The 13,231-nt window shown below is 33.0% G+C and overlaps 1 protein-coding gene across 1 annotated transcript; it reads left to right on the forward strand.

The window, feature by feature from the left end:
- Positions 1–8,117: 8,117 nt before the first annotated feature.
- On the forward strand, positions 8,118–9,163 carry LOC132057934 (protein VACUOLELESS GAMETOPHYTES-like). The gene is made up of 4 exons (XM_059450514.1): positions 8,118–8,364; positions 8,432–8,508; positions 8,668–8,901; positions 9,092–9,163. The coding sequence occupies exons 1-4, from the start codon at positions 8,118–8,120 to the stop codon at positions 9,161–9,163; spliced, it is 630 nt and encodes a 209-aa protein (XP_059306497.1).
- The last annotated feature ends 4,068 nt before the right edge of the window (positions 9,164–13,231 follow it).

Here is a 13,231-nt window from a genome sequence, read left to right on the forward strand (position 1 = left end):
AAAAAAAATATTACAACTCAAAAAGTTTGCCTTTCTAATTAATTACTTTTATAAATATATATTTTTGGTCAACCAGAGAAATTAAATATTTTTCTACAATTATTTATGTCCTTGCTTAATTACGCTTTGCCTTTGCAGTGAATTACCAACTGACCAGGTCATTTCTCTCTGGTGACTGTGCAAATATTAAAGAACCACGAGAAACAGCGAAACACACCAACTGCAATCTACTTGCTAACATATGTGAAGTTTAATATTAACCTTTATTTTAAATCTAATTGCCAAATGACAACTCGGTAGGAATCAATATTTTTTTTTTCTCATTTTTGGGTCTAAAAGATATGTTATATTAATATTAAAAATTGACCATACAGGGCTCTAAGGAGCGTCTGAAAACTGACTATTTATTAGAAATATCCCGAGCTAAAGGGACGTCCTCCTAAGGGGCCACTACTAAAAGTGGACATAGTCCAATGCTATTCTTGTTATCGTTATTAATTATGTTCTTCAAAATATTAATCCAGAAATCTTTTGTAAGTTATAAAAATAAGATAGAATTAATTAATGTTTTTTCTATTTTGACCTTAACATTAATTGTTTTATAAAGTAACCAATATTGATTAGAGTATAATTTATTGTAGAGAGATAAGGCTAATGTTGTAAAAAATACACTTTTATTTATGATTTCTTAATGAACATGTAAAGAGAAAGGGACGAAGTAATATGGGACGGAGAGAGTATTCAGTTTCTAGAACCTGAAAAGACCTCGAATTTATACTTATGATTGCTAAATAATATACGCATGTTTATTTAATTGGCTTAAAGATGGTCAGTTGTGTCCTTCGACGAATAAACAGACTGGCGCACTTCAAAATGCAGAGTTGGCTTATATATTAGTAGGTGTTTTTTGGCTCTACGTTATACGATCGGGCGAAGGATTTATCACCAGGAGGTTCAAAAATATAAAGAAGTAAATGAAGAAGGTAGGGGGTTCGACGTCTCTTCTATATATACGTAAAAAATAATTTTATTTGTATATATATAGTGCGATTTTTTTTTTCGTAGAAAGGGGTTAGTGAACCCCTAAAACTAGGTACTAGACGAGGTAGTGTACGACATTTTTTTTTTTTACTGAAGGGAATTCTTGGAAAAGATGTCTACGCAAAACTAATTAGAATAGGTTAATATTAGAAAGAGCAAATTAATTATATTATGTTTTTTTACATTAACAGTGTTAAAAATAATAATTCAAAATTATAGAAAATCAAAATTAGTTAGGATTTGATATTTTAATTCATGTTTAGTTACGATTTATAGTCAAATTAATATAGGAATAGGTTTTCCTTGTTTTGAGTTAAAGTAGGTTTTATACTATTATAAAATAGGGATACTTGCTAGTATTTTCATAACAGTGAAAACAAGAGAGAATAAGAGATTTTGTAGAGATTTATAAATTATCGATAAAATAATTCGAATTGGTATCGAGAGAACACCGATCACGATAGAAAATCAAAAGAGCTTAAAACGTGGCGGTAAATGACTTCATATATGCCACATCGGCTAATGATGATGATGTTGGCAAACATCGGGCTAATGATATCGTGAAAAACAATCATCTTTGAGGAATCTTAACAAATTATTGCAAGTTTAAAGAGGTGCAAGAAAATATGCGCAGAGGAGCAAGCCTTCTCACAGAAGTTGGAGAAGTGGGTTAAAAAAAAAAATTGTTGATGAGAAAGTGCATCAACAACTTGGAATGTTGGAGAGAAAGTGCTCCAACGATTGTGAAGGTTGAAGAGAAATGTGCTTCAACAATTGAAGGTTGGTGAGAAAGTGCGTAATGAAAATTGGAATGTTAGAGAGAAGTGCTCGATGATTGTGAAGGTTGAAGAGAAGTGCTTCAAAAAATTGAAGGTTGATGAGAAAGTAAACAAAATTGGAATGTTGGAGAGAAAGTGCTCACGGTTGAAGGTTGAAGAAAAGTGCTTGACAATTGCAAGTTGGTGAGAAGGTCGTTTTTATGACAAATTGGAATGTTGGAGAGAAAGTCTTTCGAGCGATTATGAAGGTTGAAGAAAGTACTTGACAATTGAAGGTTGATGAGAAAGTCATCAACAAATTGAAAAGATTGGAGAAAATGCTCCAACGATTGAAGGTTGAAGAGAAAGTCTTTAAAAATGGAATGTTGGAGAAAGTATTCCAAGCGGTTGTGAAGGTTGGAGAGAAGTCTTTCGGCGTTTGTAACAGTTGAAGAGAAATGCTTGACAAATTGAAAGATGGTGAATAGCGGTTGAAGAGAAAGTGTTTCGACAATTGATGGGTTGAAAACAAGTGCCTCGGTAATTTGAAGATTGTGACAAGTGGATCAAGAATTAGATATAAAATTTTGAATTATGGGAGAATTTTGGAAATAATAATTCAAAATTGTAGGAAATCAAAATTAGTTAGGATTTGATATTTTAATCCATGTCTAGTTAGGATTTATAGTCAAATTAATATAGGAATAGGTTTTCTTGTTTTGAGTTAAAGTAGGTCTTATCTTGTTCACCACAAATAGGAATCTTGCTAGCTATTTTCATAACAAGAGAGAATAAGTAGGTGTTTGGACATGCGATTTCATTTCGTGAGATGAAATCATGAGATGAAATCAACGTTTGGACATGCGATTTCATCTGCATTAAATCTCGTAGAGATAAAATCCCAAATCATCCAAAAAAGGCATGATTTGGGAATTGAAATCATGATTTCAAAAAATATAAATGTAAAATTTATCATATGTTTATATTTTGTAAAAAAAAAAAAAAAACCATAAGTTGGTAGATATATTTTACCAATCATGTTTACCAACCATTTGTATTAAATATTAATATGCAAGTTGGTAAAATATTTTGAACAATTAATTACTCCCACTAACCATATTAAATTCTACCAACTTTATTTATGATCTATCCGTTTACAAACACTTACCACATCAATAAATTAGCTCAGTTACAGGGGTTTCTTTCTTCACCAACCATATTAATGTTACTGCATCAATAAAGTACCACATCATCCAAATTCCATCAGAATTATCTTAGCTAGAAGGTGTTCTTTCTTAAATTTTTCTTAACATCCAACAAAGTATAGTTCTTGCATATCTTTCATTTTGCTTCCAGATTACTCTCAAGCCAATCCATCATCTATTAACAAGTAAGTTCTTTTTCTAATGTTTCAAATTTACTATATATGAAAGTGATCTATCATCTATTAGCTTTAGGAATAAGTTGTAGCTATGAATCTTTTTTTTATGTTCAAATTTGTCACCGTTATTTTGTTATAATTTCCTGCTTATTTTTCTGAAATTAGAGTACAATGCACATAACTTGTCAAGCTGATTTTGGGATTTCAGACAAAAATTCAGTGGTTGCGCCTCCACCGGTTAACGGGGTAACATAAGTTAAAATTTTAATTAATTTCATTGTGCTCATGTGAGGCAAGTTTCTAGATGTTATGTAATCTAAAGTGAATATAGTGAATGCGACTTGTTATCCTACTCCCGTTGTATTGTAGAAATGTAAAAGAATGAGTAAACAACGTGGTTCAAATGCTGAAAAATGGTTGGACGAAGACACGTTGGTCTTCATCGAAGTCCCACATGATGATGCGAGGAAATACACGTTTAATGGTAACACTATCAGCGGTCCACGCTGGAAGCAAATTATCGATGAATTTTAGAATAGAACCGGAAAGCAAGACAGTTATGATGAAATCCGCATAAAAACCAAATATCGAATGAGTAAAGAAAGATCTAAAAGATTTCAAAGGACTACTTCGATCTTGCTCCGGATACGGTTGGGACCCTCAAACTAACATAGTTACTTGTCCTTCTGAAATTTGGGCGCAACATGTGGCAATAAGCTTATGTGATTAATATTGAATATTTTTCTTCTGTCTATGTGAACTTCATAATGTAACATTCTATTTTATGTAATTTTTCAGCAAAAAAAAAAAAAAAAAAAAGGGGAAAGAGGAGTAAATATTTCCAAGTACAGACAAAAAGGGCTTAAACATTATGACTTATTGGAAGAAATATTTGGGAATACAATTGCCAAGGGTAACCATGTCGTATACAGTACGACTCCTATTTCACAACCAACAACAGAAGAACCAATTGAAGTGGAGGATGATGTATTTGTTTGTGACGACAACCCAGCCAGTACTGAAAATGTATACCAGCCTATGAGCGTGAACACTGGTGGTACTGGCAGTGGGAAACGGACTATGTCTGATGCATTTATTCCAACTGATGGTGTCACATCTACACGTCGCAAAAAAAGTAGAGCTACAACAACAGAAGGCATATTTGAACATCTTAAGGAACACTGGAAATGGAAGAGAGATAGGGAAGAATCAAAAGAAAAAGAGAAGCGGGAACGAGAACAAGCACGATCATCAACACATGATGAGATTGATATAGTTGTGATTACTCAATTGCAAAATATCATGAATAAGCATCGTATTGATAAAAAACAATTTTCACTAGCTGTGCCGTATTTTCTTGACCTTGGCGTTCGCAGGATGTTTGTCCATATGGCTGAAGAATATCAAGTCCAATGGGTTGAGGGCTTGGAAAAAATTTGACCAACCAGTAACGGATATATTATGTAATCTATTGCGATTAAACTCTTTGGTTCGACATTATGTGACGTAGAGATGAAAATGATTTAGGACACCAATTATTATGTAATCCATCTAATGTATTTGCCTAGGGAAGTTTAAATTCAGTAGCTTTATCTCTTTTAATACCTATGCAGCATTTGAACTACGTGGGAATTTGCTTTTATATCCTATGCAGCAGTTTAAGTTTAAATTCAGTAGTTTAAATATCCTATTCTTTCTGTGATGGGAATTTGCTTTGATGTCTTTACTATTAAATGAATTTGCCTTGGAAAGTTTAAATTCATTAAGGTCTCCTTTTCTTGGACTGAGACCTTTAGACAATTGGATTGCATTTTTTGGTCATTGTGGTGCTTGAAAGTATTTTGACACTGATAATAATATTTGCAGGTTGGAAAATCTTTTAGAGAATGAACTTCTTTGTGGACATCGAATGCGTATATAAGAGTCAATGCGGTTATACCCTGAAACATTTCGTCGGCTTGTCAGTGTGATAAGGCAAAACAATTTACTTCTAGTTGAGCATCGAATCACACGGGTTCCAATTGAAGAGGTTGTGGGTATTTTCCTAACTGTCGTTGCACGAAATGATAGTCAGCGATCGGCAAGTGAAACTTTCCAATATTCACTCGAAACAATTAACTGGCATGTTAGAACAGTTGCTGAGGCAATTAGCAAAATGGCACCAACATTTATACAATAAAAAGTTATGACTGGTGTACATCCAAAAATTCGACATAGTAGGCGATTTTGGCCTTGGTTTAAGGTAAAATTCAACTGGCTATGTACTACATTTCTGAAATTTGTTTGAGTTTTGGAAGTTAACACAGTACTTGGCGTTATGCCAGTAGAATCCTAGGCCACTGCTGATCACTAATGTTGATGTATTCTTTATTTGGCAGGATTGTGTTGGTGCGATTGATGGAACATATATAGAAGGGGAGGTTCCAAGAGAAATGCAACAGGCATATCGTAATCGTAAAGGAAGAACATCACAAAATGGCTTATGTGCTTGTGATTTTGATATGCAGTTTACCTTCATTGCAGCTGGCTGGGAAGGTACTACACATGACAGTAGAGTGCTTGAGAATGCAACTCTTGATCCAGCGGCATAATTTTCATTTCCGCCACATGGTATATAAATAAAAGCATTAGATACAGAAGACAAATTATTTTTCAAGAATCATATATCCTTGTTAAACTCTTCCTGCAAGTCTTTTTTGTAATTCTTCTCACTGTTATTTTTGTTGGTAGATAAATATTATGTTGTTGATGCTGGTCTTCGAGGCACGAAAGGGTTTTTAGCTCCATACAAAGGACTACGCTATCATTTGCAGGATTACAGAGGGAGCGAAAGAGAGCCTCATAATTCTAAGGAGTTGTTTAACTTTAGGCACTCATCTCTGCGCAATGTGATTGAATGAACTTTTGGAGCTTGGAAAAGTAGATTCAGAATACTGAGACAAAGCATGAACCATTATGACATTGACACACAGGTGACCATTGTCATAGCTTGTGCAGTGTTACAAATTTTTTTGCGGGAATACCAAAGGAGTGATGAAATATTCACGGAATATGAACATGATGATACAGTTGCTAATGATATTGACCAACAACCGACTCAAAGTAACAATGTTTGTTCGTCTTCTCGGTCATCTGATCGGGAAATGCATGCTCGGCGTGAAGAGATTGTTCGTACCATGTGGGAGGATTATATTAAAGAGTAGTTACATTACTATTCATGTTAAATTTTCCTTTTTATTGACCGAAGTTTGATCAATTAATGTTGTATTTTAGAAAGGCCTTCTAGTAGTGTATTAATTTTGTTATGAACTATGATTTACTCATTTGGTAAGATTGTATAAGAATTGGAAAATTTTTTATGGTTTTCACAACTTGTGGGGTTTTTTTGTTTATAAAAAAAAACTGCAACTTAAAAAATCAAATTGCATGTCCAAACATGATTTATCTCATAATTTCATCCTCATGAGATGAAATCGTAGTCCAAACTACTCCTAAGAGATATTGTAGAGATTCATAGAGTTTGTCAATAAAATAATTCCTTCAAACAAGGTAAATCGGTTAAAAAAAAATTGTTACAAAGAAATCAAAATAAGGGAGGAGGGCATAATACTATAATCTACAATAAAGGTTATTTTTACAAAATGAAAATTAAAGGGGAGGTTTCTGAAACTATTCTTAAAATTATTAAACAAAATAATATATTATTAAGGGGAAATTAGTCGAATTGTAATCTCTACATTCATAATAAAATTGTTTTACAAAGATTGTTGAAAAAATAACAAAACAAGAGAAGTAAGTGTAGTATTGTAAACCACAAGGAGAACTAGTAGTATTACGAAGCAACATCTTGAGAGAGGTTCTTCAAATTATCCCTCGTTAATATTTTTTCCGTCCCAATTTATGTTACGGTGTTTGACTGAAAATTAAAATTAAGTAATAAAGAAAGACATTTATTTGAAGCTTGTGGCCTAAAATAAGTCATCAAACATATTTGTGTGATAAATCACCTCATTAAGGGTAAAATGAGTGTTTTAAAGTTTAATTGTTACTCCCTCAGTCCCAATTTATGTGACACCTTTTGAATGTACTAGTCTTTCTTTGACCGTAATTTTTTCATATATTTTTTTTAAATATTTTGAATTGTGAATGATTGTGACTTATAGTACTTTTTACGTAGTTTTCAAACATGCAAATTTTATTTCAAGAAATTTAAAGATTTCATGCCTAAATTTACAATCAAAATTAAAAAACGCTAGACTCTCGAAGTTCGAACAGTGCCACATAAATTGAGACAGAGGGAATACTAAATTTAGAAATATATCTTTCTTTTTTGGAGTGACTAAAAAGAATGCCATATAAATTGGACAGAGAAAATATTATTTTTAGGTTGCAAAAATATACTCCCTCTGTCCCAATTGATGGGGAACAGTTAGAATTTCGAAAGCAAAATAATTTACTTTTAACCGTGAATTCGAGTACATGCAGAATGTTAAGTTTTTTGAAATAAAATTTACATATTTGGAAACTACGTAAAAAGTACTATAAATCACAATAATTGATAATTCAAAATATATATGAAAAAATTCTTTGTCAAAGTTAAAAACTTGCTGACCAAATTTGAAAGTGTAAATAAATTGGGAGAGATATGATACTACACATATAACTAGTCAACGAGAAAAACAGTCCAGGCTTTCTCTTAAATTACTAGGAGGCATCCAGGTTGGTGATGTATTAAACTAAATTTCAAGCTGATATTTTAGATATGAACAAAAAAAACAAAAAAAAACAAAAACAAAAAAAATCCTAATTAAGCCAAAGACTTTGGAGCAAAAATACTAACTATAAAGTCTTCCATAGTCCTCTTGCTCTTTGCAGCTCCTATCATTTCCATTTCTTTACTTAGTTCTTAGTTCCAGAGAGAAAATTAACCAGAAATAATGGCACTTCTCCCAGGAAACAGTACTATACAACATTTCACACACCCAAAGCATACATTAACATTATTTGATTCCAACACCGAATACTCGTGTGATGGTTGCAAGAGTCATGGCATAGGGAAAAGATATCGCTGCCATGGCTGCGATTTTGACCTACATGAACATTGTGGAACATGTCCAATGAATCTTTCTTCGTTCTTGCATCCTTACCACTCGCTCAAGCTTGTCGTCTGCAAGCAGCCACATGGCAATCGCCAATTCGACCGCATTTGCAATGTTTGTTTGACAGTGATTCTTGAAGGCATGTATTATAGGTGTGAACTTTGTGACTTCGATGTCCACCCTCTCTGTACTCAGTTGCACTGAAACACTGTGTCATGCCCTACATCAGGTAACTAATTATTACTCCCTCTGTTTTAATTAATGTCACGAAGTTTAAACCATCAGAAAAAGTATTTTGACCAATTATAATTTGATAATACAATTATGATTGTCATCAATATGTCATAATTATGCAATCGTTTTGATATGATGATTGTCATTAATTTAGGCACATCCTTTAAGGCTTATGGCCTCGGCTGAACCAGGAACCTGTGCTGTTTGTAGAGGAGCATGTGGTGCTTCTTCATGGCGTTACAGGTGTGCACTATGTGGATTTGATATTCATATGCTTTGTGTTCCAATACAATGTGAAAAGAGAACGACGACGGACCAAGGAATCCCTACATACGTTCCTCCGTCCGTGTTCCCTCAGCAGCAGTATTTGGGTGGTTATGCTTATGCGGTTCCGTATTGGCACCTAACTACATGCCACAGCATCAGAACCATGGGCAGCCTCAGACTCATTATGGTGGTGGACGAATTGGGGTAATGTTTGGTCTAGTGAAAACACTTGGGATTGGGGTGTTCTCTAACGTGATATTTGGGACCGACCTATCATCATTGTTTGCTGCTTGATTCGACTTTGCTTTCAGCTCGCTGGCGGAGCCAAAATTTTCATCAATGGAATTCAAAATATGAACGAGACAAATAAGGAAAAACTGTAGGATGAAAGACAGAGCAGGACGGGTAAGGGAAGGACTAACCTTAACCCGCTAAATTTGACCTGCCGTGTCATGCCCTGTTTAGGATTTCGTCCTTCTTTTACCCTGCTTTATCGAGACTTCTTAAAATTTCTTGTACTTTTTTTTTCTTTTACTTGTAGTGTTCTACTTTATGTTTTTTTAAACTTTATGCAGATCCGCCCACTAGTATTGCTAGGCCTTATTAATCTTGTTCGAGGTGTGTGGTGATTCCAGTAGAATGAGTCTTCCACAAATCGGTTCGTGGAGCGTTCTAATATATCCGTGTAGTAGACATATGTATTTGCTGTTATCCCAAATTCTCCTTACAGCTTGTATTATCGGGTTTTAGACTATCATTTCAATTTATTGTATTTCTACTTCAAACTTCCAATATTATCAGATTTTTGGGACAACTATGATATTCCTCTGGGTTTATCATTCATATATAGTACACATGGTGGATGATATGATATGAGCTTAAATGAAGAAATACCTGGACATTCATATAGCTAATCCTAATTTGTTTGGATCGAGGCGTAGTTATTATTGTTTTATTAAACCTAGTGGATAGTAACTACGGGTGTCATGCCACAACATAAGATTTGGTGTTTTCATTTTTCATTAATAGTCAAAGTAAAAAGTTACAATTTTCCCTCGTATTGATTGCGATGAATGCAAAGTAAAAGTTCACATTCATTCAATAATTTATTAAATTTAACTTCGTTGATGAAAAGATTTCAACTTTTCAGAAGATGTGAAGTTACTTGTCTTTATGACAATTTTGTCATTGAAAAAGCAAGTATAACGTCATTAACCCCATTTGGCTTCTTACGGATGAAAACATATATGATGCTCCTATTTAAGGACCATCATTTGTGAACTAAATGCACGCCAATTATCTCATTATCGCAAATACTCTGTCCTTCCTTCGCTTCCTTTCTTCGTGAATTTCGGGCAATTATTTTGTGCACTCAAAGCTTCAACCATAGCAAGTGATTGGGAATGCCGTGGAACCTTGGAAGTGACCGGCCTCAACGATATGCAGGGGACTGTAAAATTGCTTAGCATTGGCTTACCACGCGATTCAACGATGTTGAACCTATCCTTTTGTTCAATTTTCTGATTGATATTGTTAATATTTCCAACAATTTGAAAGTGATTTGTTTATACAATATTGACCTATAGCGTATGGAGAGGTAAAATAATTTTATACATATTTTGGTTATGAAAGGTAAAATACTTTTATTTCCTCATTAAAGAATGTGGCCAAGAAAACAAAAAAAATGAATGGATTGATTCCTTATGATGGATGCCTTAATTTAAAATGTTTGTCCATCATAAATGATTAAAAAGAAAAAGGAAATAGCTTAAAGAAGAATACATGGTGAAACATCATAATCGTAAAGTGTCATTAATTTACACATTAGATGTTTGGGGTTATGGACAAGGAAAAAGTGAGAGTTGTGGTTGTTAATTGTTAGTAAGGGTAGAAGTTGAAAATGGTGTGGGCTATGAAGGTCTTTTTAAGGAGATATGATTTACGTCTTAACTTTGAGTTAGTTGGAAATCATTCCTATTTTCGAATTCATTGAAACCTCCCATAGCAGGTTCAAAAACTAATAAATGAATAGTGAATTAATGCCAAAGTTAGATGATAAATGTTGCACTTGGTGTACATGAAGGAAACCAAGACATATATAATAATGATGCATATTAGAGGGGACCAGGAAAAGTGTTGGGGCTAGGATTCCAATAAGCATAACCAAAAAAAATACTGTTCGGGAAAACAAAAATTGAAACGTAACGTAGTAAAATTTCGAGGGAACCTTTTTATTTATACATTGATTGTCCACAACCTATAAATATCAAATTCAAATAGTGCACACCTATAACGCCATGAAGAAGCATCACATGAGCTTTCATTAAAAAACACAATTAATGCCAGCTGGTTGGGATGAGCCAAAAAACCTTTTAAAAGAGCCCTGAATAGATAACAATATCATGATCAAAAAAAAAGGGGTTTGTGTAATTAATAACAACACTTGTAAATTTACACACCCCAATATATGATAGAGTTTGGGACATGCCTTTTTAATTGGTTTAATTGGTATTGAAGAGCAAAAAATATAATTGGCCCAAAATTAAGGAAGTTTAAAGGGGTTGTTTAACCAAAAGAAAAGGGAAAAAAGGGAAAAATTTTTAAATTTTGTGATCTTAAATCCCCCAATGAAATTTTGGGGGGGTTAAAAAAAAAATTTTAATAAAGGGAAAATGGAAAATTTAAAGTTAAATTTTTGGGAAGTTAAAAAATATCATTCTTTTTGGTTTAAAGAAAAAAATTCTCCCCCCCTGTTTCAATTTTGGGTTTGGTTTGTTTTGGAAAAAGTAAAAATTATCAAATCCTTTTTTAAATTTGGGAATAATCACTTAAAACTAAAAATTAAAAAATATTTAAAGACTATTTGTAAATTTATGATCAAAAGAAAAATTTTTTCCTAGAGCCATAGGTCAGGAAACCCCTCACACAAATATTTGGGGTTAATGGTATCATCTTTGGGGTTTATTGGATGTTGTGGGTGGGTGAAATGCTCATGGTGTTCGTTAGGAGAATTGCCATATCTTTTATTGGCTGGCTCAGAAGATGGATATTAAATTTAAAACTTATGGAACTTCCAAGAGCTAGACGATGATTAAAGACTTTATAGACTTGGAAGTCATTCACTTGTTTTTAATTTTCTTTTTCATATAAATAAATGTATACATCAACTATTAATTGTCTTTAATTTTCTTTTTCATATAAATAAATGTATACATCAACTATTAATTTCCTATATGATTTTAAATTTTGAATTTTGGGTCATGTTGACTAGCTGGGTTTAAAAGAATCCAAATTTAAATTTAGGGAGATAAATTTAGCATTAATATTCACTAAGATTATATTGTAATAAATCGGGGTATGATAAAAAAAAAGATAATTTATTTTAAGAAAGAATCTTAAGAATAAAAATTTGAATTAAATCAATCGATTTGATCGACTATAACATGTGATCACCCATATGTAAATTCTTGTTGATTTTTGGAAATATCCCGAGAACTTTTTTTTTTGTTTGAATATTCTTGAAAAAAAAAAATTAATATATCATGCAAAATATGATTAATATTGGGTCAGAATCTTTTTGTTGTATTTTTCGCCAAAGGGTTTTGTTTTGTCTGGTTTAGGAGAACCCTTTAAAACACTGCAAAAACCCCCGTCCCCCTGAATACCCAAATCTCATGCATGGTGTTGACTCTCAAGTAAATGGTTCAAAATTTTGGATTCAACTTCTATCCGCTGATATTTAATGAAATTTTTACATTGTCATTGTAACTTAATGTGTTGTAAAAGGGGCTTATCGTATCTTAATTATTTTTTTAGGTTGGGGGAATTTTGTCTTTTTACATGTCATTATGTGGAAAAAACCTTTTTAAAAAATTTAATTTGTGAATTTTTTTTTACCATAATACAGGAGCCCTCCCTTTTCCACTTTTTTAACTATTATTTGCAATGCTAAGTTTGAAAACGGGCACTTTTCTAATTATTTGGTGGATCTATTTAGGGGGAGTTCCAATAAAATCCCATCTCAATTATTTTTTTCTAGGCCTGTAACCCAAAAAGGGCCACTTTCTTTCCATTACGAGATTTAGTCAGATATGAAATCCAATCTTGAAAACACAGCATTCATTTTTATTTTATTTTTTACTACCAAAGGTTTTGGTACATTTTGCAAATCGAAAATCTTTACTTGCGTAGGACTATCCAAAAAATAATTAGTCGATCTTAATTTAGCTTATTTTACTAACAGTCGAAAGAGTTGTAGGGACATAGTAGAAATGTTTCACTACTAACGGGCAGAAGAGTTTGGGGACATAGTAGAAAGCCCCCAAGTAAAACATAGTTGGCCCTGTGCGCATAGTTTAAAAGTCTGAACCATCTAGCACTTCACAGTTTATTCGCAATTGACCTTATTATAAGTCAGGAACTAGTACTTCCCAAAAACCATTGGAAATTGC

The sequence above is a fragment of the Lycium ferocissimum genome, chromosome 5, assembly GCF_029784015.1.
Source record: "Lycium ferocissimum isolate CSIRO_LF1 chromosome 5, AGI_CSIRO_Lferr_CH_V1, whole genome shotgun sequence".
In the NCBI taxonomy this organism is placed as follows: domain Eukaryota; kingdom Viridiplantae; phylum Streptophyta; class Magnoliopsida; order Solanales; family Solanaceae; genus Lycium; species Lycium ferocissimum.

Excerpts from the sequence above, each read along its gene's own strand:
- LOC132057934 (XM_059450514.1), top strand. The coding sequence starts at position 8,118 with ATGGCACTTCTCCCAGGAAACAGTACTATACAACATTTCACACACCCA. Across the intron at positions 8,365-8,431 it reads CGTCTGCAAGCAGCCACATG|GTGTGAACTTTGTGACTTCG; the intron begins GCAATCGCCAAT and ends CATGTATTATAG. Across the intron at positions 8,509-8,667 it reads TGTGTCATGCCCTACATCAG|GCACATCCTTTAAGGCTTAT; the intron begins GTAACTAATTAT and ends TCATTAATTTAG.